General features: G+C 42.0%; 1 protein-coding gene across 2 annotated transcripts in view; it reads left to right on the forward strand.

Annotated features, from left to right (window-relative positions):
• Positions 1-25,283, forward strand: part of ITPKA (inositol-trisphosphate 3-kinase A) — a 39,372-nt gene extending 14,089 nt beyond the window's left edge. For both annotated transcript variants that reach the window (XM_059473648.1, XM_059473649.1), the window contains 6 exons: positions 9,771-9,867; positions 12,028-12,241; positions 13,859-14,063; positions 19,035-19,136; positions 20,201-20,272; positions 21,145-25,283. In XM_059473648.1, coding sequence (XP_059329631.1) covers positions 9,771-9,867; positions 12,028-12,241; positions 13,859-14,063; positions 19,035-19,136; positions 20,201-20,272; positions 21,145-21,348 — 894 coding nt within the window. In that variant the 3' untranslated portion in view covers positions 21,349-25,283. The remainder of the gene's footprint in view (positions 1-9,770; positions 9,868-12,027; positions 12,242-13,858; positions 14,064-19,034; positions 19,137-20,200; positions 20,273-21,144) is intronic.
• Positions 25,284-26,905: the final 1,622 nt, after the last annotated feature.

A 26,905-nucleotide genomic window follows, 5' to 3' on the forward strand; every position in this document is an offset into this window, starting at 1 on the left:
ATTTTATCGTGTAAAGAGTGTTGTCTTTCTAGATGTCCCCTTCTCATGACTGGAGAAGTCAGTCAGTGACCCATGAGATGTGAAAGACAGGCAGAGAACTGTCAATTTGCTAGACTGTTTCTGAATATTTAAACTGCAGTTGTTTTGGAGGTTAAGAACGATTTCTTTCCTTCTGCCACACCATCTGCTAAAGTGATGTTTGATTTACCACATATCTGTTCTGGGTGATGGACAGCCTGAATAAATCTTGAATGTTTGGGCTCTGAGTCAACTTTCCTATAGTGAGGAACTTTCCATTTACTTCTTGGATAGTAACATTTCAGTTTCCAGCAAGACTGATGTTTTGGCAGAAACCTGGTAGGAGCAGAATGTCGTGGATTCAGCTTTCCTGTGTTTGGTAGGGACAGATGGCAGAGCTCCATCCTGTTAGAGACCCAGTGTCTTTCAGAGCAGACCACAAGATGTGAAAGTAGGTGTAATGGCCATATTTAATACCTGCTATGGAAGACAGACAGTTTAATATCCCTTAGAACAGAAAACATTTATTCTTGTTGAATTAAAATCTATCTTTCAGTCAACAGTATCAGTGTTTACAACATATCTGTGAGATAAATGAAGGAAACCCTTGTGACAATGCACCTTTGAAACCATATAACTTTATTATTTTGTCTTTTGGCCTGGGAATAATGTAGAGGTTGCAGAAATTTCAACTGGTAATAACCAGAAACAGAATGCCAACATAGATCCCTGCAGAATAGTCAGCAGATTGTGGCTCTTGGTGCTCTTTGCAGGAGGACAAACAAGGCTTTTGCTTCTTTGTAGTTAATTTTCCTCTGATTTAGAGGGGAACTGCTCCTGGACTGTACAAGTAGAATCCAGCTATGGAGTGGGACATGGGATTCTCTGCTCCTAGTAATTGAGTCTGATACTGACCATCCATTTCTCTTACCTTCACTTCTTTAGTCCAGACATAATGAACACCCAGCAGGCTTACCATGTATCCTAAAGAGTAGCAAAACCAAATTATGTGTGCATCTCATTGCATGGTGAAGCACCACAGGGGAGAAAACACAGGAACCTGAGGCTTCTGAGTTGCAGTGTTGTTTCTGATTATTGCATTAAGTGTTTCTCATGACTCCGAAGATTTAGCCCAGCCCATCCTGAGTGCAGCACAAACAGGAAATGGAAACCCTGCAGTCAGAGGATCCACCTGCCAAATGCTGGTTGAGCAGCTGTGGCCCTCACCCATGGCTGAGTGCAGAGCCAGAGGCATCAAGGGCTAAGAACAGTCTAAGCACTGTTTCTTTTCTAAGGTTGGAGGCTGGAGGGTGAAAGAGAGGGAGGGAGAGTTGAAGGTGTGTTCACAGTTTGCCTGGCAGTCTGATGAGAGGTGCTGATCAGAGGCTGCTTGTGTAGCACGCAAACTGCTGCTCTTTAGGAGTGCATGTTCTCCCTTGCTGTTGATTATCAGTCTTACAGCTCCAGCTGGCACTCCTACATCACGGGAAGATCAACTGTGTGACAAAGCAGGGAGTGTTAAGTTCCCTTGGGAACTTAGATGCAGGAATGGTCATGGCTGCCAAGGCATCCCTTAGGTGGAGAGGGCTCAGGGATATCCTTGACCAGGGATGTGGTTACACTGTATTCCTTGAGCAACAGCTGACAGCGTTTGAAGTGACACCGTTCCCTGGCAGGAGGCCATTTGCTGTGATTTGGCCAGATGATCAGTTGGCATTGATTGGCATGGATCTCAGTGTGAAGAATGATGCTGTTGCCTGTCGGGGCACAGACTGTCCAAAGCCCATGCTTGCAGCTCCAAACTCTGGACCAGGATCATAATGCAGTTATCATAATGCGGCATTCTGGCCCCAAATAGTTTTTTGTCTAGTCAGAAACACTGACTGCTCTGTGGATCAGTGTTTGCTGCTTCAGGAACCTGTTTCCTACCCAGGACCAAGAGAAGGTGAAATGTGGTAATAATGGGGCTGAGTTGCTGTAGGAGCCTTGCCCTACCTTGGCAGCTGAATTAAGTGTTGCACTCAGGAGCTCCGTGATAAAAGTTTGTGTGAGGGTTCACTCACATACGTTTGGGGAGCATTCTCTTACTTAACTTGCTCTTTCACCTCCCACCCATTGAGATCTTTGTGATTCATGTCTGATTCAGCCAAGTGGGTAGTAGACTTGGCAGCAAGAATCTCCTGAGCTTGAGGATTCCAGGAACCTTTAATAGGGGGCAAGAGCAAAGAAACTGGCTGCTGAAAGTATAAAGTGCCTTCTATTATAAATTCAGGGATTTGCTGTCATTGTTTGGGGCATTTTTGTTTTAGCTATGGGAAAATCTTGCACCTTGCTTCCCTACACAGAGCCTTTGTGGATATTTCAGTTATATTTCTCCCAACAAATATGGTAAAAATGTCATGTGTGCCTCACTTGCTCTGTGTCTTGTAAGGTGTTCTAAGTTTCTTCAAATACCAGATGATCTCAAGCCTAGGACTTGTTATAGTCTGGATAATTATAAAAAAAGTAATGGAATTTTCATCATCTGCAATCAAAGGCTTTTACAATCTGCTTTAGGTGTTTTAAAAGCATGCATGAATGTGTATGCATATATTACTAGAAGAAACACTGAGGATAATTATGTTTTGCTTACATGTGGCATAAAAATGTCAGCTGGTTCAGGATCTGGATCTGACCAAGATGACTGCCTGCCTGTTTCATATCTGCAAAGACGACTACACTAAGACTCAAACTGAAAGAACTCAAAACCAGAATGCCTTGATAGGCAAATTTTGTGACTGTAACCGGAAAGATACTGTGTTGCTCAGCAACTCTCACTATCTTTTAAAATTTTTTTTCTTATATAACATCACTCAGCTCCTCAGTTCTCTCCATGAAGTGAAACCATATGGTGAACTGTCCCAGAGCTATACTCCTTGAGAGAAAGAAATCCCTAATAACCATTGAAGCTGGCTGCTGGGAAGCTTCACCTGTGGAGCAGTCTTTGGTTTGGGCAAACTGATAACAACTTGTCTTGGTAGAGTATTGTGATTTTGACAAAGCAGTAGATACTTTGCTGAAGTGTTATGTGGTTTTTTTTTTTTTAGTAGATTGTAATTATAGTACTGTTGTTATTGACTACATTCAAACAGAGAAAGAAGCAGATCTAATTACTCAGTAATTAAATTAGGCCACTAATTTTCTTTGTTGTGATTTGCTCAAAATTATTTCTCATGAAAGCTTTTTATAGTAGTGGCAGGTATTGACTGTGTTGAAACAGATGAAAAGAAAGTTTTGTTTCAACTAGGTTTAGTCCATTAAAATAATATGATTAATAGCTTTAGACCTACATTTAAATTCTTTACCTGTGTAGGTCCAATATGTCAGGTGAAACCAATTCAAATAAAGTGGCAAACAGTAGTAGTGAAAGCAGAGAACAAATATATTTTAATTTTCTGAATTATTTAAATAATTTAATAAAATGGCATAAATAATTAGGAAAACAAATTAGCCTTCAAACTGATTTCAGTTTTAATAAACTATGGGAAATAAAGCAGTCAAGGGTTTTGTAAATAAAATTAACTCAGAGGTTTTATAAAACATTTTAAGTAAATGTATATAAAAGTAAAAAAAAGTGTACATAAAAAGTAAAACTGGAGGCCAAGAAGGCCAATGGTATCCTGGAATGCATTAGGAAGAGCGTTGCCAGCAGGTCTAGGGAAGTGATTTGACCCTTCTACTTAGCCCTAGCATCTGGGCTCCTCAGTACAAGGGAGACATGGAGCTCCTGGAGCAGGTCCAGAGAAGGGCTTTGAAGAGGATTAGGAGACTGAAGCAACTCTTCTGAGGAAAGGCTGAGGAAGCTGGGCCTGCTCAGCCTCAAAAAGAGAAAAATGAGAGGGGACCTCGTCAGTATCTATCAGTGTCTGACGGGAGGGTGTCAGAGAATGGAGCCAGACTCTGCTTGGTGGTGCCCAGCAACAGGACAAGAGACAGTGAGCAGAACCTGAAGCACAGGAAGTTCCACCTGAATAGGAGGCAGAACTTCTGCAGGTGGCCAAGCACTGGAACAGGTTGCCCAGCAAGGTTGTGAAGTCTCCTTCACTGGAGATAGTCCAGAACCATCTGGATGCAGTCCTGTGCCACGTACTCTAGAATGGCCCTGCTTTGGCAGAGAGGTTGGCCAGATGACCCACTGTGCTCCCTTCCAACCCGACCAATTCTGTGAAGCAATAATAAAACTGTAGAAGATACAGAGTTTAAAAGAAACAGTTATGAACAGAAAGTGACCAGCTGCTCACCCTGATACTTAAGCCACCTGTGTGAGTAATATTGTGTGTAATATTGTGGACCTCCTGAGGATTTGTTGTGTCACTCAGAGTAGTAAGGATGCTGATGTGTGATCAGGAAGGAAGAGAAGAGGGGCAAAAAAGCCAACCCAGCAGAAAGGTGAGCCGCTGGAGAATGACTAATTCTGTGCCTGGATAAGTCATAGCTACCAGTTTAGTAATTCTTGGTATTGTTTTTGGGCCTCATAGAAGGCAGTTCCAGCCATTGACTGGTCTGACGAGTTCCCAGACACGTTTTACATTTCCAGACACTGTTGCTGTGGTTACTGTGCTCCAAAGGAGGCCAGCACTCATCACCTTCTCATGTGCCCGCTGCTCACTGTGCTGGCCAAGATCCCTGGGCAAGGGGTTGCTCAGTGCTCCTGCATTTTGGGCACATGGCTCTTACAGGATTGTTCTGAAATGCACATAGTAACTTTTTGATAATTATAGTTTTCTGTACTCCTTACAAGTCCCTGTGGAGGACCTTTGTTCCTTCTAGGAGTTGGTGAGACACTGAGTAGGCAGTGGCAACCAGCATTACAGATTAGATTTCAGCCCCCATGTCCCAGAGTGGCAGAATTTAGCCTAAATGATGTAAAGACTTTAAGAGAACAGTAGGTAATGATGACTGACAATTAAGTACTCTTTCTTAAAGCCTTCTAGGAAAAAAAAGGATTACTAAAAAAATTTCTCATTATCCTTTTGTTTCTTGCTGTCATAATAGCTTTCTTATGTAGGCTTTGTATTATGCACAAAAACAAAGACAAAAAAAAAGACAACAGGATCTTGGGTAAAGAAATGGCTGAAATTTACCCAGTGAAATGATTCAGTGGTCATTGTTTACACTTGCCTAACAGAATTTCCATGATGATTTACCAGCTCAGGCAAGAAACTACACCTCCACTCTGCTGCTGATGGAATCATGGATATTTTTAAAGACCCTGTTGATTTATATTGAATTTTAGTGTTCTTTTGTTCTTCAACTCATTATAGTTTCAAGTAATATGCCAGAATTATGAAAGCTAAATTACTTCATTTTTCTGAAGAAAAGGTTTTTCTTATTCCCCCAATGCTTCCTAATTTAGATGTGACTGATTTTTTAAATTATTATAGTTGCTGAAATTCCTAAGTGAAACAAATTCTTATGTATGTTACCTGTTTGTTATTTCTTGCTTGAGGGTAGTTACATGTGTTTCAGACATTCACAGAACTGAGATATTATTGTTTTATTTTTACCCTTAAATAAGTGGGGGATTTTATTTATTTTTCCATAGAACAGCAGAGGAGTGTTCAGGTCCCTATGCACTGTTGTCTTTAGGAATTAGAGTGGTTCTCCTGTTCCTGAGGAATTCAGCATGTGCTCAGAGACGTGCTAGTTGCTCTGTGCTGCCTGTAAAACAACAGTAGCAACTAAAAAAGCCCTATCCAATTCAGGGAGTTTGCACTAATCTCTTCAGTGAGCTTGCTTGTTAGGGTGTTACAGCTCTTGTCCTGCAGTAATGGGAGGGCTTCAGGAAAGCCTGGCAGTTCCTGGAGATTTTTTCTTGGGGACAGTGGGGTCTGAGGCCAAACTCCTTCAAATGGATGAAATACCTCCCAGAGTTCAGTGGATTTTCTTCAGGCAAGGCATACATCCTCTGGTGTGTTTGTGCAGGCTCATCATGGCTGGGCCTCTGCACACTGGTTGTGTGTGGAGTTGCATGCTTATCATGTGAAAAGGCCTGGAGAAATGTGGGCTCACACAAACCAGTGGTGCTCGGTTACTGCTGCCCTTTGCTCTCCCTTAAACGATAGACAGGATGGCAGCAGCTGCCTTTATCCGGGGTAGGACAGGTGGGGAATACCTCGCCCAGGCAGCATCTTGTCTGTGTATGCACTGAGCAGGCCTCCACATCTGCTGCATGGATCTGTGCTTCTCTTCAGAGCTGTGCTTCCAATTCAGGAAAGTGAGTCAAGAGAGTAATCCAGGTAGCAGATCAGATACCAAACCACAGTTCCTTTGCATGCACTGTGGCTGCATTGCATTAATTGCTTCTCCCCTTCTCTTCCCTGAAATTTTGTCCATTTGCTGCCAGGGGCACATGTGCCATGGCACAGACTGTCATTTTGTCTGTCCCACTGGCAGAAAACTTGCTTTTCTCTCCTTAGTGCCCCACACCTTTTGTGTGTTGCTCAGGGGTGTTTATATCATGTGTCAGTTAAAGTTTACATCTAAGAGTGTTAATATTTTTCAGGTTTGCTTCTTGACTCTTTTGGAATGCCTTTCTGTTGGAAAACTCTTGAGCATGTTGAGGCATATAAAACAGCATCAGTGATGTCAATTCAGACAATCCTGAATGCAGAGATACCTGAGTTTCTCCTGGGAATCTAGAAGAAGTGAGGTCTTGGAGAAACCCAGGCAGAGAAAAAAATCAAGGAAGACTAGCAAAAGAAACAGGAGCAGAGGGAGATAAGGCTGCAAATACAGATGGGCAGAGGTAGAAGCCCTCTTTGCCATTGCAGCATAAAGCAGTGATTTGAAAAGCACATAATGCCATTGCTAACAAAGAAGAAGAGATCTTACTTTAGAAATAGAAGTGAGAATGATTCCTCCTACAGCAAGCACACAAAGTTTTCATCTTCCCACTCACACCACTGCTCTACCAGCATGCAGCCCTGCTTGCATCTTGGCAATTTGTACCCTGGGTTGAGTGAGCTGGGAGACTAGAAATTGAGGTAGAGGAAAGTGAAACTGCTGAACCCCTGCTGATGGCAACACTCCCCACAGGACAGGTCTGAAGGCAATCCTTTCCCTCCTAGCTTGAGCCTTCTGCTTTCCTTATCTTGAGGGGGAGGAGAGGTTTGTGAAGAGATTATTTAAAATTAAGAAAGGCAAATAAAAATTGTCAGTGTCTGTTTACTGGATGAGTAGCTTAAACATCCTTATCCAAGGCAGCTGTAACCTAAGCAGCCAAAGTCCCCTGGAGCTGGGGCTGAGTTTGGCCCATTGTCTCTCCTTCACGCCCACAGTACAAATAAAAGCTTCATCTTCTTAGCATTTGGTGGGAGGGAGGAGGCAGGAGAGCCACTGGAGTGTGACGTTGCATTGACAGTTGATGTGCGTTCGTTGAGAATCTGTGCCTCTCGTTAGTGGTGCGTGCAGCAGTATGACGAGTCACTGGAGGCAGGATGCAGTTTGTTAGGAGTGGAACTTTATGGTGTGGGGGGGTCTTTATGGCAGAGTTATGGAGCAATGTTGACTTCTGATTAAGGGATGGGGAAAAAACAGTGTTGCCCTGAAAACTGGTCTGGAATCTTAAAAAACTAAATCTCTGGCTGGGGCTACATTCAAAAAGATCATTTTAATTCATAATAATGGGGTTTTGTCAACTATTGTTTAAATAACTTGGGATTCTGTCCTTCTGAAGTAGAAACAGCACAACAGCCTGAAGAGCTTCTGCTATCAGTGAAATCTCACAAATAAACTAGACAAAAATAATTTCTTTGCTACTTGAAAAACAGTATTTACATTGCACTTTTCTCCAGAAGGAGGCTATGGACATATTTAAGTGGTGTTGAAGAGTCTTGCTTATCCTCACAGAACAGCAGCTGGGTCTGCAATAGACACAAGTCACTGTTCAACACTGCAAGGCTGCAGTTTGGAGCAGCTTAAGGCAAATTTTAAAAAATATTAAATCCAAATAATACAGCATATGAACCTGCAGAAGTTTTTTATGCAATTGGAGTTTAGCTAGAGCTAGTAACATCTGTGGAGTTTTAATAAGTGCAACTGATTAAATCTAGTCTTCGTAATTCTCAAACATCCAGGATTTTTTCTGGATGCTTCCTCTCACTGGTACAGTATGTTTTCAAAAGTATGGGGAACATATCTGACTAAGAGTGAATTAATTTCAGCTCAAACTCTATTAAAACCCAAAGTTTAATAGACAGAAGCAATCTCATTTCAGAGTAAGTATCCTCATATGGCAATTATGTTGTTATGTCAGTTTAATTTGAAGCATTACTTAAAACTTTCTTGTGAGGGCAAATCCTTAAAAAAAAATCACTTGTGTCTGTGGTTCATATATGTTCTTGATACATTCTAAGATAACTGCAGGTTTTTGCCCTCACACGGTGACCAGTGTTGCTGGGGGGTACCTTATAAGAAATGTTGTGTAAGTTAATAAGTTTGGGGAAGCATGGACAGGTCAGAGAGTGATCTGGAGAGCAATTTTTTGCCAGTGTATCTTGCAATTTCACATTTTCTGTTTTACACTTAGAGTGTAGAAGACAATAAAAATTACTTATCCTAAGCATCTAAATCTCCAGATCAATATCCATGCTAGAGAAGACAGTTGTTTTGAATGTGTATTTTCCAGTCGATGAGCAAGAACCTAAACTTGTTTTCAGCATCATTAATACCTCCCATTGATTTTGGTGATTTCCAATTGAGCCATTGATAAACTCTTCTGTAAGTGCTGCCTCATCCCCAGCTACACCTGATCCCAACAAAACCTCCTTGGCACTGAACTGTCATGCCATAAATACAATGCAGCTCCATTTTTCTTCTCCAGCAGGGTGTTCTGTTCTAGTGATAGAAGAACTGAGCCTGCTCTCCTTGTTTGTAAAGCACTTTGGGATCCTTCCAACTGTAACATGAACGCTGGTGGGCTGTAGTTCTCTCCCATCTGGGTTTCAGTTCCAGAGCATGAGACTTTTTCACTTTCTGCTTTTTTTTTTTTCCTGCCTTTGTGACAGAGCACTCAGCTGCTCTTGGTGAGCAGCTGTTCTGTTTCCCTGTCTGCCTGCAGCGGTACCCAGACAACTGCAGCCAAAGGTTGCCAGAGCAATGCGCAGCTTTGTTAAAAAGTAACAGGATTGGGAAAGAGGGGAGGGAGCAGGAAAATTCATGACCTGGAGTAGATTCTACAGCACGCTGTCCGTGGGTGCCGAGGGAGCTGGGTGAGCTCCGTGTCCAGCTGGAGATGCACTTTCTGTGCAGGTGTCCCAGTGGGATTTACCTACTGACTTGGGGAAAGCTGCTAATCATGAGGTGAGGCTGAAGTTCCCTGGGAAAGGAAGTGTTGCTGACAGTGACAAGCAGCTTATGTGCGTGTCTCATGGAAACTGAAACGTGCGTATGTGTGCATGTGTGTGTTCATTCAGCATCTGCTGTCCGCATACTCTGTGACTCACACACGGAGGGCGAGGTGTGGCTAAGAACAGGCCTGTGACGTGCACTATGACTTTTTTCCCCCTCCTTATAGGCAGGTTTCTTGTGCATGGCAGGACGTTATCTTTATTTGTCCATTCTTGGGTTTGTGTGCATAATTTTTCAACAATGATGACAGTGTTTGTTTTGTGGTTCCACCTTGGAGCACTTACACATTAGTGAGGAACAATTCAATGTGGCGTGTCAGGATTTCAGCTTTTGCCCAACTTAAGATTTCTTTTCTTTTCCAGAAAAAAGCATGGCATACAATTAAAACCATGGTTAACTTGCCAGTCATCAGCCCCTTCAAGAAACGCTACTCATGGGTGCAGCTGGCTGGGCATACAGGTGAGAGGGGTATCTTCAGTGTGTTTGTCTCTGGAGTGAGGATGACTGCAGCATGGAGAACAGTCTTTCTCTGTTAACTTCCTTCCTTCAGGTGAAAAGGAAGCAGGCAATATCACACAAATCTATGACCTAAAACATATTTCAGTTGTGGTGTGGATAGGGAAATGGGAGTGATATACCTGAATAAGGAGATCAGCAGGGAAGCAATGATCAGACTCTGGAGAAGGGCCAGGCTTGTAAGGTGATGTGTGTAAAATACTTGTTAGAGGGAAACAAGAGGTTGGGGAGCTAAAGCCCTAATCTATCTGGTGCTGTTGGTTGCAGTATGGGATCATTTTTCCTGACTGAGTAGCCAGTAGTTAGTTCTCTAGGGGGAAGGATTACTGTCCATGCCTGTATGTGCTTCAGCCCTGGAAAGGACAGTGTTTCTAACACCACTCCAAACCCCTCATCTGAATGTAGGTCCTTGGGTGGAAAACAAATGGGAAAATTCCCTTGTTGACCATGTTTTTGCATTGTGAGTCTGTCATTGTTCACTGTACGAGTGCAAGGAGCAGCTCAGTTGGTTGGTTCTAGTTTTGTGTCTGTAAAAATTGGTAGGTGTCCTCCTCATGGAGGCTTAGTTTCATTTGTAGGGCAAAAAAAAACAACAAAGAGAAGTCAATCGGTTTTTGTCTCTCGTGCTTCGTATAATTCCTGTGCAGTGCTGGTGGGGGTTTATTAGTACACATGTGGGCAGGCACCCACGCTGCATCATGCTGTAATGAAGTACGTGAACCACCTCTGTGTATGCTGATGCCCTAATATGGTGCACTTCAAAGCTGTGCTGAGAAATCTACTGAGCCCTAGAAATTGAGTAACTGTATTTTGCACAGTGTTGTTCTTGTGTCTGATTTGTATCACACAAAGTGCCAAGATGACCCAGTCTTAATGCAGTTTTTGTCATAGAAGTGTGGAGTTTGCTTCATCTGTGTGGAGTGAGGCACTGGTCATGTAATCATCACCCTTCTGGAGACTCACATAGTGGGGTGGAAGAGGAGAGTTAAGAGTTTATTAGAAGCTGATTAGGAGAGATACTGTTCCAGTTTCCTTTTAGCAGTGTTCTGTGGTTGGGTTTGCTCCATCCTTTCTGCAGCTGTTCTTCTCTGATATGACAGTTTTTTTCTGAACTAAAAACCTGAGCTGTTACCAGCCTTGCCCTTTTGCCAAGGCAGTGCCTGTTCTGGGATTTGTCAGAGAAGAACCAGTTTGCAGTGGCTGAAGGATCCCGCTGTGGTAAAGGTTGAGTGTTATCCCCAGGGTTAGTGAGGCTCCTACTTTGGTGCCCACTTTATTTTGTCTCAATTAAAGGGTGCCTCTGAATGAAACGTGCACTTTCCTTAGACACTGTTGGCAGGTTGCAAGGATAGGAGAGCATTTGGAAACTCGACAGGTGGAGGCTGATTACTGCTAATTGTGGCCTCTGCAGATGTCATTTGTCCTGGTTAGCATTCAGACACAGGGCTGTACAAAGCACTTCGCCCTCCAGGCTGTACCTGCAGGCATTAGCAGATAAGCAGGTTTCCAGAGGAGAGGCAATACCTGCAGGCAGGCGCAGGCGCAGTCACAGAGTGTGTGTGTGTGTGTGTGTGGGGAAAGGGCAGTGCCTGGCTTCTGCCTGGTTCTGGCTCTTTAAGTATCGCTGATTGATGCGCTGCCTCTGTCTGGACACGCTCAGCAGGTGTGTGTACCCTGTGTGAGGATTAAGGACAAAGCCAGTGCTGGCAGTGTTATGCAGCTTTAAAATAGCCTGTCAGAGGATTAATGATGAATTCTGGCTCGTGGCTTCTTCCTGTGCATTTTAGCAAGTATAGTACTGTTTAATAACCTAGCAAAGATTTTTCATAGGAAAAAATCCAAACAGCCCAAAGGCCTGAAGGAACTGCACTCCTTAAAGCCATAAATTCTGACATGGGAATGTATCCAAACGGACTTTCACTGCTAACAATTGTTCGTCCTGTGTGTTTTATTTTCTATGGAAAGCATCTTATCTCTTTTCTTCAGGGGAAATCTTTAACTGCTGCTATGAGACTGAGATAGATGAAACTGGAATGGTGGGGGAAGGGGTTTTTCTTTTTTGCTTGTCAATCTTGTCAGCAAGTGTTTGATTTTCTTTTTTAGGGAATTTCAAGGCAGCTGATAGTGGGAAGATTCTGAAACGCTTCTCAGAGAATGAAAAGGAGTGTTTTGAGCGATTGATGAAGGATCCACTACGCTCCTGTGTCCCTTGCTTCCATGGCGTGGTGGAGAGAGATGGCGAGAGCTACATCCAGCTGGATGACTTGCTCACTGATTTTGAAGGGCCAAGTGTGATGGACTGCAAAATGGGGATCAGGTGGGGTGAATGAAAAAGAATGTACTTTCTCTGCTTTGAAGGAAGGGGGAGATGTGGTCATGCTCACAGTCACCTTGGACAACCTGAGGACAATATGTCCCATTATTGCCAGTTTGTACATGGATTCTGGAAACTAGTTGATCTATATCCTCAAAAACTATCCACATCAAGAAATGTTATGGGGGGATTTAAGAGAAAGTTTTTCTGAAATGGCCTGATAATACATGGGAAAAAATGACATGACTTATTCACTGCCAGTTCATTGAATCTTTGTGTCTGCAGCAATTCAGAAAGCCTCACAAAGTAAAATTTCCATCTCCCAATGCAAATGATGGAATACCAGTGTGAAAGCCCATTTCCAATGCTTGAATGAGTCTTTGCTGGTATTGATCTTTTCTTTAAAGAGTTGACCATTTGCTCAGGACTGACTGTGTTTTTCCATACTCTGACATCTTGAGGTGTTGCTATCTCTTTGTTCTCCAGGTTCTCACTTTCTTTTCCATTCATTGTCTGTGATTAAAATGAATGCATCAAAAATACTATCTGAGTATTTTTATATAACTACTATATAACAAAGAGATAGAGATTTGTTGAGATCCTGGAGTAAGGTAACAGTACAGAGAAATATGAGCTGTCATAGCAATCTGTCAGCTGGGATGTCAGCTCAGATGCTCAAGAGTTATAGTCATAAATTAGTTAGTCTACTTACAGAAGTGCAGATAATGCCTTTTCAAATAGATGCAAAAATTTAAATTACTTAGATGTAGCAGTTCTTCTGAACTGGTACGTTCAGAAGAAATAGGAGAAGGATTTGCAACAATACATACACATTTTGTTGAAAATAGGTGACATTCTGGCAATGAGTGACATCATCTCTTGGTTTGTTATGCTGTGATGAAGAAAGTAGACTTCAGGCACTTGACAAAGTGCAGGCTTTAGGAATCCAGTGGAATGTAGAAAACATGGATAGTGCCTTTCTAATGGCTACCAGATTAGCAGATTGATAAGAGCAAAATGCGGGAGTTTTGTGTCTCTTCACCTTCCTGTTCTTAGTTACCTCTTCTGGTTTGGAACTACTCTGATAATCTGCTTTACTCTAGTTTTTTCTATATGAAGAGTGACGCTGTCTTTCACTGAGGTGCATTAAGTAAAACTTAAACTGAGGCCTAAAAAATTTACCCATGACTGTTTTAAAGTTTTTTGAGGAGAGAGAATGCAGTAAGTCTTCAATAGCCCTATTTTTTTTCTTAAATTTCATTATAAGTGATCTCTCCTACCTGTCCTTTGAAAATGCAGTTCTATTTTATGGCACAGTGGGAATTCAGCTTCCTCCTATTCTGTAACCAGGAAATAATCATAACTTTACTTGCAAGTAAAGGTATAGTTAGAACAAGAAGTGAATTAGAATTCCTGATTCCTGGGGCTGTTTCACTAAATATGCCTGTGAACACTAAATATGCCAGTCATTGCTCTGTGTACTTTGGTTTCCCCATATGCAGAACTGGGGCAATGATAAGGCTTATTTTCCTGGTTGTTGTTTCTTGAGGCCAGTTTGTGAGCTGTAAAAAGAAATGTTGAGGAAGTCCTTAAGGATGTGTTGGGATGGGATGTTTGCAGAACATACCTGGAGGAAGAGCTGACTAAGGCACGAGAGAAACCAAAGCTGCGTAAGGACATGTACAAGAAAATGATTGAAGTGGATCCTCTTGCTCCCACGGCTGAAGAGAACGCCCAGCACGCTGTCACCAAACCCCGGTACATGCAGTGGAGAGAAACCATCAGCTCCAGTGCCAACCTGGGCTTCAGGATTGAAGGAATTAAGGTAAAAGTTTCACCTCTGCCTGTTCCTCAAGACTGAACTTTTTTGATTTATCAAACAAGCTTGTGCACATCAGTAGCCAGCTTTTCCAAAGAATCATGTGAAAATGTGCTAGCTGAAACCACAGAGTTCACTCTGTTGAAGTTCTAAAGCATTCATTCTAATTGCAACAGAGAGTGTCAATGAATTTAAGCTTCAGATACACATCAGCCATATTTGAATCAACTACAGAGACCTTACAGGAAGGACACGAGGAGGTATGCAGTGCAGATAGAATGAAAATGAGACTGTTAGGAGGAATTCAGAACAGAAGTATTAACTCCCTCTCTGCATGCAATTACTTTTTTTATCCAGGAACTATACATATTTATTCTAAGTGAATCACAGTAAAGTGGTTTTGTTACAGTTACATTTATTGGCAAGGCATGTTAAAAGCATTTGCTTAGATACTCTTGGGATCAAGGAAACCACTTTTCCTTTTAAATACATGATGAGATCCAGTTTAGATGGAGCTGGAATAAAGCCAGAGCAATCCAAAATGAAATTTCTCCATCAGCCAAGTTCATCTGCTGTTCTTGATAGATAAATTTGTGTCCCTGTACCATTTCTAGGATACTACCTTACAGCCGCAGTAGAACCTTAGCAATTTTCTTTCGTACCCGTTACTCACTTAATCCTTTATAGAATCATAGGATGGACTGGGTTGGAATGGACCTTAAAGATCATGTAGTTCCAACCCCGGTGCTGCAGTAGAGCAGGTTGCTCAGAGCTCCATCCAACCTGGTCTTGAAAAATTCCAGGGATGAGGCACCCACAACTTCTCTGGGCAGCCTGTTCTAGTGCCTTACCCCACTTGCAGTGAAGAATCTTTTTTCTAATACCTATTCTAAACCTACTCCTCCTTTTAAAGGATCCCTTGTCCTGTTACTGCCTGCTCTTGTAAAAAACCACTCTCCATTTTTCTTGTAGGCTGCCTTCAGGTACTGTAAAACCACAGTTTGGTCACCCCAAAGCCTTTTCTTTCCCAGGCTGAAAAAACCCAGTTTGCTCAGTCTTTCCTCATAGGAGAGGTTTTCCATTCCTTTAATCAACTTGGTGGCCTTCTCTGCACTTGCTCCAGCAGGTCCATGCCTGTCCTAAGTTGGGGACCCCAGAGCTGAATGCAGCACTGCTGGTCGGGTTCCATGAGAGAGGAAGAGATGGGTAGAATCCCCTCCCTTGCCCTGCTGGCCATGCTGCTTTGGATACAGCCCAGGACACAGTTGGCTTTCTGGGCTGTGAGCACACATTGCTGGGTCATGTCCAGCTTCCTATTCACCAGCACTCCCAGGTCCTTTTTGGCAGGGCTGCTCTTGATCTGTTTGTGCCCCAGCTTGGATAGGTACTGGGGCTGCCCTGACCCATGTGCTGCACTTGCACTTGAGCTGCATGGGGTTCCCATGGGCCCCCCTTTGAGCCTGCCTGTGTCCCTCTGGGTGGCATCCCATCCTTCAGTGGTGTCAACTGCACCACTCCAGAACCTGGATGAGTTTTGTTTCCATGTCACAATTCAAGCACATAGAAATAAGGTATAAAAGACAGTGATGCTGATGAACAGAGGTTCTTTAAATACCTCTTTCTTCTCTCTTTGCTTTGTGTCTTCTCCTTTCCTTATTCACAGATTCTCCTGCTGTGGTACTGGAACTGGGGCTCCAAGCTCATGCAGTGCTGGCCCCTTGTGTGCTGTCCACCCACTCCTGGCTGTTAGACACAGGCATCCTCATGCAGGAACTGTCTGGGTGGTAGATGGTCTGGCTCCAGTCCAGCCAGAACACAGGATCCTGCCTTGCCCTTCAGCCAGCTAATGATGTTATGAAGATACCTGTGTTATTCCTGTGCAACTTATGTCTTTGTATGCTCCTCTGTGTAATGGAATCAGAAACCCAGATGATACTGAGAGTTTTCATGTGTGTTCTTGGAAAGATAGTTGGTGAGTGAAGATGTACAGTCCCAGAGAGTAACTGAGCTAAAGGAGAACATGGGTGCTTCAGACAAACCTCCTGGCTTTTCTTTGTGGATTTGTTTCTTGTCAGAGGTAGGAGCACTATGACACTCAGACTGTGTAGTGTTTCCCTCTGTGGAGACACTGCTGTAACTGTGCACAGAAAGAATACTTAATCTTTGACTAAGTATAGGAAATACTTTGGAGCACATTCCCTTTCTCTCTATTTCCCTGTGTTGTTATGAGGAATGTAGGTATAATTTTAAATTTTTTTTAGATGGAGAAAAGGTGGCAGAAACTAAATTGTTCAGGCAATACACGTAGTCAGTACTGCCTGCACTGTTCCACTGAAGCTGAACTGTACATCCAGTTCTGTATTTTTGCAGAAAAGCAAAGCCATTCTGCAGGGATCCCCATTTTGGTAAGAAAGCCAGTAAAAGTCAGTGGTGCCTGCTAGTGGTTGATGGGAGCAAGGGGATGTTCTCCCTGACTGGACTGGTAACTCCTGGAGTTAGCTGATGAGGTATGTTTGGTTTGGTAATTCCTGCCCTGTGGCTGCTTTAATAAGAAGCAAAAGCAAAGAAAGTGAAATCATAAACCTTTCTGTGAACTGGCTGCTGATAAATAAGATTTGATTCACCATATGCACTCCTGCAATAATGGGGTATCTTTTTGGGTTGCTCCATTTCTTATCCTTGCCTTGCTTCTGGATCTCTGAAATCAAGTCAAGTTTATTTATGGAATTTGTCCCTTTTCCTCCTATCAAAAATAATCTGAACCATTTGGTTTCCCTACAGCTGGGACCTATTGCTCAGTATATTGTGCCAGCCTGATTCCAAATGCACATTTCCTCTCTGGCAGAGGCTGTCTGAAGGCCAGGCATTGCAAACATTTTCTCTATAATACTAAGCTATTGCCTGTGGCTGAGAGTTGGGATTTCTGTCTTCCCATTTCTGTCAGTGAATATCTGTGCAGTTTGAAAAGCTACTTCTTCCTTTGGTACCATTCCTTTAGCTGTAGATCAGGGATAGCCATTTTCCCAGGAGGATATCAGATTTGATTCATAAATCTTTGTGAATCCATGAAGTTAACCCAGAGCCCTTTAAGGGAAGCCAGCAGAGGGCTCTGAGCAAGACCCCATGATTTAAGATGAATAGCACTGTTTTATGGAGCTGTGACACTTGCCCTCTGGTGAGCCACGTCACTGTCACATCTAATAAGAACTGGCCCACGAGCTGCACTGTGTGACAGACTGCTCTGCTGTGCAGGAGTGTATGTGGAGTCCTTAGCAAAGGTATGACTTCAAGGAGTGACTCAGGCAAGTGCCTCCTGAGGATCAAGTACATGCAGAGCCAATGTGGTTTAGAATACTGGGGTGATGCCAGTCAAACTCTGGATGTTCTTTACAGCAAGTAAAGACAGACAGTAATCATGTTTCCTGCCAACCACTGGAAAGGAGCAAAATCATAAAAGTGTTAAAAAGGGAAGCAAGCAACTAGTTTGTCCAGACACGAAAGGTTAGAAAGGGAACAAACACCAAGCAGCTATTCTAGACATTGCTCTACAATCTGCAACATAGGGAGAAATTATTTTTAAAACAGGCTTGCTCCAGTGAAGAGGTACGAGATGAAGTTTCAAATATCTTTGTGCTCTTGAATATTATCCCACATCAGATCAGATGGCTTCTAACATTCACTGCCTACCTGCTGAACTGCTCTGGCATAACTTGCGCAGCTCATCAGGCTGACATGTGGCACTTGTGTCTGTCCAACAGCCTTGGAATAAAATTCTCTTGCATGAGAGATCTGGAGTTTTAGCATTATTGAATGTTTTTCATGTATGTATTAGAAACAAAGTTCGGCTGTGGAATAAATAGTGTTTCACCTGCTAAGTGAATTTGGCATTTTGGTGTAGTGACTTAACATGTAGGAGACAACATATTTTATTGACCTGCTGATTTACTCACAAAGAAAATGAGGCATTGGACTGAAACAATGGAGAGAAAACAGTTTGATAATCCTGCAGGCTTTTAGTGGATTTTTGTTGCCAATTGTAATAATTGCTGTATTTTACACCCATATCCTAAAATCTCCTATTCGTGTCTCTTGAAGAAACAGAGATGCTCTTGGGGACATGCATATTCATATATTCTGTGTTTACAAATACCTCCAATTCATGCACTGGTCTTATTTGCTTGTAGCTCCAGAAGCACATAAAAATGCTTGTCTTTTTCAGTAGCAGGATGCTTCTGTACTGAATCTTACTGCTAGCACAAAAATACTCTGAATTTCTCCAGGACACACTTGGAACAAGCATGCCTGCACTGTCCTTTGCCAAAATTCATTCACCTGCTTTGTCACTGCTAGCATTGCAAATCCCAGGTTGTTCCTGTCTGCAACAGATTTCTGTTCTGTGACTTCTGGGTCACATTATATGTTCAAAGGTACATTTGGAACTGAATCCTAACTGTGATTCTTTGATTTCCCAGTGAAAAACTGAAACAACAAAAACTACCACCACCACCAACAGAAAACGCAAATAACAACAAAAAAATCCACACCAAAACCCAAAAGAAACCCCCAAACTAAAAGGACTAGTAAAATTGTTTTTGGAAATGTTCCCTCACACCCTCAGCCAGGGTTTCACTAGCCAGACAAGAGTACAACCAAAGAGGTCTCTGTGGTTTCCCCACTGAACTTTGCACTGCTAGCACTGATGTGAGAAAACCCTCCTGCAAGCTGGTAATATCATGAATAGTTTCTTTTTTTTGTTGTTTGTACTCAACAGGAAATGAACTGCCAGTGCCATTTAAAGCTATCCAATCTGCTTTTGTATCTCTTCTCTTCTTCTTGCTTGGTTTCTCTTCCTGTTCAGCTGCTTACTTTCATCTGGTTAGCAAGGGCTGAGCTGTTGCTCGTTCAAGAGGATTGAGTGATGAGGGGAATGATATGAGTGCAGTATAAATAATCTCTCTCTGTGTGGCTTCTGTGCAGAAGGCGGATGGAACATGTAACACAAACTTCAAAACAACGAAGACGCAGGAGCAAGTTCTGCAGGTTTTTGCGGAATTCATTGAGGGCAACACAACTATTCTGGTGAGTCTGAGCTCTTCAGGTGCACTGATCTTGGACCAATGCTCTTGCTCCATGGCCATGCTTTCTTTGGTACAGGAAATAGGAATTAGAAAACCAAGGGGGTAAGTGGTTTTGACTTCCAGTTGCTCTCAGGAGATGGGGTGGACATGGGGATTTGGTGGGTTGTGCGAAGTTGACTGAGACCAGTTTTATCAGCTCTTGCCATCATCCCCTGACCCCAGATGCTTCATGCTATCAAAATGTCATTCAAACTAACTTGTGGCTTGCCATCAGCTTCAGTCATGGGTGTTAGATGCATTAGATGGGTGATATCTAAGCAAGGATTGTGTTGGCAGGAAAACTTGTGATTTGGGAATTCAGTCTGGAGAAGATAAAACCAGAGTGTGGAGGTAGGAAGTGAGATTGGTGACTAGCTGTGTTCCCATGTGTGAAACTCATCTCAAAGAGGAATTCCTGTGTGCTAACATGGGTAGCACAACAGGCATGTGGTAGATGGCATAACACATCTCTTGTCTTTGGAACTTCAAAGGAGGCTGTAATGTTTTGCTGCAGTGTGGAAGCCATTATGAAGGCAGAGTAGCCCTGCAGGAGGAGTGTGCCTGGTAGCTCAGGGCAGCCTTAAAAATCTGCACTAGACCTTTGTATATTAGGCCTTGATTCTTTTTATGCCCCCTCTGCCCCCACCATAGTTGGAGCTCCTTGTTTCTCTAACACAATTTCTTTCTTTTCACTTTGGGGAACTGGAAGATTTTTAATTCCTTGAAAACCTTTTCTCTTTATTAAAAAACAAAACAAAACGGTTGCAGAAAGCCTGATGACATCCAAATCAAGAGAGATAAGTATGCCTGGTGTAACACATGCAGCAGATGAACTCCAGTCTTTTAATTCACTATGAAAGCTTGAAATGTATTTTCAGATTGACTTTCAAATGATGAACCTGTTGTTTTGAAGGACCTCTAGCCTAAAATGAATATGATCTCTTAATTATATTGACTCTTATAAGATTATTCAGTTTTCAATGAAATGTTTATGGGTTGTTTTGGGCTTTTTTTCTCTTCTTCCAGAAAAAATACCTCAAACGTCTGCAGGAAATTAATGTCATTCTGGAATCCTCAGACTTCTTCAAGCGACATGAGGTGAGCAGTGACTGCAAAGCTCTGAAGGTGCATTGCTTCTTGGTTTGTCATTCCAGTGTACTTCAGAACAGCCTGCTGTATGAGTAGAAGGGGTTTTGTAGAAGAAAGCTAATACATGTTTACAACACAGATGCCGCAAAGCCTCCACCACGCTGATACAGGAGATTAAGCTAGTTAAGGAATAGTAAATCCTCCTGTCTTTGACATCCCTCTTATGACATTCCAGCATTTATAGCTCTTGACCACTGCTTGGAATAGTTGATTAGTACCAGTTTCATATTGTTTTTCTAACCTGGATGTGCTCCAGTGGAATTTACAGGGGAATGGCATCATGGAAGTTTGTATTTGGTACAGTAGCATTCAGTTATAGCTTGACAATGAAGGCTGTATTACTTATAATGGATTTATGTTGAAATACATTTAATTCTGATGTCTGTGTTCTCTGTGTGCTTTGCTGTGCAGAAGGCATCATTAGCATTGTATTTTCTGCTTGTTAACAGCTCAAGATTTTGAGATTAGATATTTTATTTTATCTTGTTGATGCTCCCTTATCACTAGAGATATTTTCGTTAATCGTGGGTCATGATGTGTCTTTGAAAGGAGTTATTGGCCTTTGCTGAATTGCTCAAATTGAGACGTGATGCTAAGATGAAGAATTGCTTTTCTTCATGTTTTCTGCTGAGTCCCATTTATTATCTACCCTCCCATTTGTACCTTACTGGGGCATCTAAATAATCAATTTATAAGTGCAGCCCAAAAGTCTTTTGGGTCACAGGTGAGATGAGGAGATCATCTTCTTAGCAGGAAGTGTTAATTGGTGGGGGAGGGCTGAAGATGTTTTTTTAACTAGATTGTCTCAATCTGTCTTCCAGGTTGTAGGAAGTTCACTACTTTTTGTACATGATGGCAGTGGGAATGCCAATGTGTGGCTGATCGATTTTGGAAAGACCACCCTTCTTCCTGATGGGCAGACACTGGATCACAGGATCCCCTGGCAAGAAGGCAACAGGGAGGATGGGTACTTGTTGGGATTGGACAACTTGATTGGCATCTTGGAAAGCATCACTGAAAGATGAGTTGAGAAAGGCACAAAACTTGCAGGGCTTCTCTGTAACTTTCTGCTTTACTGAAGTAGAAGGAAACTCAGTTAGAAGGCAACCTTTAACTCCAAACTCCTGAGGTTTTCAGTGCAGAGGGAGCTGCATCCAGAACTCAGCAGTCAGTGATCAAAGTTACTTTGCATCAGCCCTCTATGAACCTAAAGGAATCATTCCAGATTGGTCTGTATTGCACCAGATGAAATTGAGACTGGTCCTCAGAGAATGAAGATCTCCATACTCGGGAATCACACCAGCATGAGTCAAGAGGTCTGTGTGGTAAAGCCAGAATGATTATGATTTCTGGCAAAATGGGACTATAAATTACTTCTTAGAGAACCAGGACAAATGCTTGGGAACTCAGGGCAGGAAAAATGATTTTTCAGGGAACTGCATAGTTTTGAAACCAGATTGTGTTTTTTCCTCTCTAATTCCAAGTCCTCTTGTGTACACTATAGGTTGGACCAGCAACTCCTGCTACATTATATTACAGAGTGAGCAAGGTGCAAATGGGTGTTAATCTCAAGAAACTGGGAGCAAAGAGAGACAGCAGTTTATAGTGGCTTGATGTGGCTAACTGCTGTTAGCCACATCATTTCTCCCTTTCCCTACCCTAGCCTTGCCTCTATCCAAGAAAGGCCTTGGCTTTTTCTGTCGCCGCTCAGGAGATTACAAACACTCTAGGGAGAGAACAGCAGCCTATTGTCTCCAAAAACATTCCAGCTGGGTGGGCTGTTAGATATGTTGCTGAGTTGGAGAGTTAGGCCTCTTGCAGCTGAACTGCAGCTCTGAAAATCACTAATGATCTTTCACAAACTAGTCAGGGAACGAAGTTTTTTTTTCCCAAGGCTTGTTTATTTTTGAAGATAAAACCCCTATACACATGCACACACCAGCAGTCAGCAACCAGTGTGATCTCTTACGATCATGATTTGACTGTCTCTAAATGCACGTGACTTCTTGGCCATGTCCCTCTTCTCAAATAGAATGCTGCCACTTAGGCATATAAAGTGGCATAGCAATCAGGGAGGTCGTGTTTCTGCATTCACAGCATTACACAATAACGAGATAATTCCCAGGCATCCTTCCTCCAAGGTATCAGCTGTTAACTCAGTGCAGTTTGGGTGGAGGAATGTCAATATATTTCATCCTATAGTCCCTATCTGGAATCACAGGTGATCTGTTCTTCATTATTCTACTGTGACCCAAGCACAGCCACAGAAAATTCAGCTTCTAGGTTAAAATCAAGAAAGATTGAATTGTTTTCTTGCAATGGCTTCACATACCTTCTCTAGTGGTTGCCTCTAGTCTCTGGAACAATTTTTTTATGCTGGAGATATAAATACTATCATTAGTCACATGTTGACTCACATGCCAGGTTTTAATGTGAATAATGGGCTGATGTAGTTTTCACAATGCAGGTAAGAGTTACATTACCAGTTGATGGTTAAAGCCCTTTCAACATCTAGAGGTAGTAATGCACATTGATCAGAAACTCCTGTCTTTTGTTGGTTTCCTGTGCTCAGGAAAGAGTCTGAGAACTTTGGATGAAGGTGACTGCACTTTTGGGAAACTGCTGTTTTAATAATAGTTGAAATCATAAGCAAAAAAAAAAACTAACCTATAGAGTCCAAATCTGGAATGAAATCTGCAATATTTGTCGTTAAAGTTGGACAGACCTCAATAATTTCTAAAAGGAGTTACTTTGTGTAACACACTAAAGTGTGTTGTGTAGTAAAAGATCAGTCAGATTTAATTACTTTTTCATAAACTTAAAACAGGAGTATTGACAATTGAAGCTCAGTTGTGATGTAAAAGTTAGATGACATAGAGTAGGTATTCTGCAGGAAGTAATGACATGGGGAAATATTACATCTTAAACCAGAAGTTGTCTGAAACTGGTAATTATTTTTGTAGTTCATTGCAAATTCAGACAACTTCTGTGGCCTCCCAGAGTTTCTCTGTTTTATATTTATGGTAGTATGTTAATGAATTTTTCACTTAGAAGTTTCAGAGTGTTTACATTAGGTTTTTAGAAGTGACAGCACAGATGAAACCATTCTAGATGCCTCCTAACCTTTGAACTGCTGTGAGATGACAAATGAATCTGTAGTGAATTCCATACAGTTAAAAAAAATATTTCTCCTTTTCTGCAGCCAGCAGGTAAGCCATGCATAGCAGTGCCTAAGGAGAATAGCAATGCCTAAGGACAATAGCATATAAATAGGTCTCATAGGCAGGATTTTGATGACATTGCCTTTTTTATGAGACTGCAATTGCAAGCTGTCCTACCATAACTAAAAGTAATTATTAAAGTTAGAAATAAGATTAAGACAGAAGTCAATTAGTGGTTTGCCTAAATAATCTTCAGAGTTAAATTTCTTCTGTTACCACATATGTGGATCTTCTGCACCAATGTAAACTGTTTTCTGGAGAGGAGATCTAAACAGTAGAGGTTGGTACTCAAATGTCTGTTGAGAGTTTAAGACAAACTTTTAGAATGACTGTCCAGTTCTAAAGGAGAACTGAAACAAAGTGTTATCAGTAGCTTCAAAGAAAACAACTCCTGGTAGCACCTGGCTGGTTTTTCAGTACATGGTCCTGGGAGAAAACATGGAGAAGGTTTGTTCCACTGCAGGAGCTGGAAAGGTCAGGGAAAAAGGAAAATCTCTGCTATAGCAGACACTGATCTGGATACTCATTCTAGATGATGTAAGTTCTAGGATGTTAGTTTTGAAATGGATCTTTGTCTTGCTAGGGGGTTAGAAAGAAAGAAATCACAATCATCTGTTGCTGTTATGGGGAAGGAGAGAAGGAGGCAGCTTTTCATAGCAAACTGCAAGTGTAGGACTTCAGCTGAGCACTGGAGCTCTAAGGACCTGAGGCTGTGCGCTCAGGAGCAAACTGAGGGTAAGTTTTAGATTCCTTGTTTCTCATCAGGTGGCCCAGAGCACCTGTCTATGAACACTCACTTGCTAGTGTGAGGAAGCAGCATGGCCTTCTTTCACTGTGGGGTAAGTTGTGTTGAATAAGCTTATATTTAGCAGAGGGTTGGCATGGTGCATGTGCACAGGCATGTAACACAGGGGGAGCTGATGCTTGATAACCAAGGAATTTGTTCACATGCAAGTCCAGAATGTTGTTCATTAATGCATCTGCTGAGAGAATGCCTCACTCTGGAGGCACTGACTATGTGTGGTTCCACAGCAGGGTCAGAGATGCTGTCCTAGAGCCACTTTGGTGCTGAACACATGAGCTCTGACTTAGACTCCAGGGTCCTTAAACACACTAGGTAGATGCAGCAGTGCTGTAACTGCTGCATTCTTGTGTGAATCAAGAAGTAGGAATAGGACTTCTCTCCCTCAGCTTCATCATTGACTTGGGTTTTTTTGGCCTTGGACAACTCTCCTAGGCATTGTTTTGTTCCAATTTTACAGATGGGAATAGACCTACTTACCTCGTGGCAATGGTGTGAGGCTCTCCTTCATTAGTGCCTGCAAGCTGCTGTGAGATTCTTTGGAGGAAGGTGCAATATAGAAAAAAATTCACAGAGATAGATCAGATAAAAGTTATGGATGTTGAGGCCCCACAGAGATATAAATTTGGCTGAAATTTAACCAAAGTGGTAAAACCTAAATCCCTCTAAATTTTGTACAGGGAGGTATTCACTTAACATCTGATCCAGTTCCTGTTAAAGGGAAAGATTTCAATGTATCTCAGAGGGCTTTTGCTACTTTTTTATTGCTGTTGTTATTATTTGTTATTCTTAAGGTACTGAGATCAAATGGCCTGTATCATCCACATGCATCTGTTCTGAACACTACAATGCAATGCTGACATTGACTGTATTGGATGAGTGTTTGTTACTCTGAAGTGTGTATGCTACTAAATAAATCAGACTGAAGGAAAAAAAAGACATCTACTGTGATTTGGTGATGTGAGAATAATATAATTTTTTCAAGAATTTCTTCAGGGAAGGGAGAAAAACAGTATGTTTCACTGCTTTTAATCTTTACCATGTGGTACTTCCTAAAGCAAAACCAGAAGCCAAATGGTGGAGCTTGGTTCCAAAACCTGTTGGTGGTACTTTTAGAACCTGATTCACCCAAAGCTTGTCAGCTTCCTTCAAGGTAAGCTCTGTCTCAGAAATCTCAGTGAATAGTCTACAGCCTATAAAAAAAAAGTGCACCAAGAGGCACTTGTCAGCTTCAGAGCACTAAACTGTTGCCCTGGGCAGTTTTGTGTGGACACAGGGAAAAAGCACTCAAGTCTCTAGGACTGGCAGCACTTCTCAGCAAGAGAGAGTGTATTCTTACCATAGAAAGTGTGAAAAGAGTACTTATAAGAGAGGGAAACAAATATCCACCATTAGTGTCTCTTTATTTTCTGTTGCAAATATAGAAGTATACACTTGTGTAGCTTTAAATTGCATAGAGGCAGGTGTTTCATCTACTTATGTACAGTAGTCACCCAGAAAGGAAAGTTGGCAGAAGTGCAGCCTTGGTCAGAGGTGATGACAAATCAAAACCTGTTCACGTGACTTTTCCATTTGTGTGCTGTGATGGGAAGATGTGAGGCACGGCATCACTAAGGTCTCTGCGTGGGATTGAGAGGGGTGGACAGCCAGGAGGAGAGAGCACAGCCATGCCTACAGGAGAAACTGTCTCACACAGCTCAAGGGCCTAAGGAAGTCTGGTCCCTTTCTGACACTGCTGTGGAGATGCAAATACAGTGGGGGGAAAAGTATTCCCAGCAGCAGCAATTTCTTCTCTTTCAGGAAAGTAGGGAGTGTCTTGAAGGTGAAGTTACACTTGCAAAAGCCCAGAACTATTTTAGCACCCTTGGAAAGCTTTCTTAGTGCACACCAGCCCATGGGCAAATTAACTGAGAACTTAGCTCAGGAAAAGGGTTGATATGAAGGGGGACACCTTAGATCTGTGCAATTAAAAATTCTGTTTGTTTAGGAGAGCAAGGATTACCAAGAAAGGAGAAGCAAGGATTACAAAGAAATGAGAAGCAAGACTATCAACAAATGTGAAAAAGCCGAGAAAGACAAATTGAAATTTCCATTATTGTTTCATCGTCTGTTAATCAGTCCCTTCTTTAAAATGTAAGAATGAGGTTATGTGAAGCAACATAAAGTATTAATGCTAAACACAGTCAAAAACCAACTATATACATACAATTACAAAAACAATTTGGTAATGTTAAAAAACAGATACCTATCAGGAAGAGCAATTTTTAACAACCCTATAAATGGCTGATTCTGCAGTAGGGAAGTAGTGGAAGATTTCACATGGATTATAGACTGAATTAATCCCAGATCTCCAGCTCATGTCATTCCTCTAGGAAACAGAATTGGGTTTTGGCTTCCAGTATCCAAATGAATCAAATTTTGACACTATGGGTTTAACTCACTGGTGATGCCCTAAAAATGTCTCCTTAATAAAAAGCAGTTTCACACAACTTACATTTTGCAATGTTAGCAGTTGAGCACTGCTCTGAAATCTCTGATTGTACAAACAATAAGTTTCAG

This window comes from Ammospiza nelsoni, chromosome 6 (assembly GCF_027579445.1).
Source record: "Ammospiza nelsoni isolate bAmmNel1 chromosome 6, bAmmNel1.pri, whole genome shotgun sequence".
NCBI lineage: Eukaryota > Metazoa > Chordata > Aves > Passeriformes > Passerellidae > Ammospiza > Ammospiza nelsoni.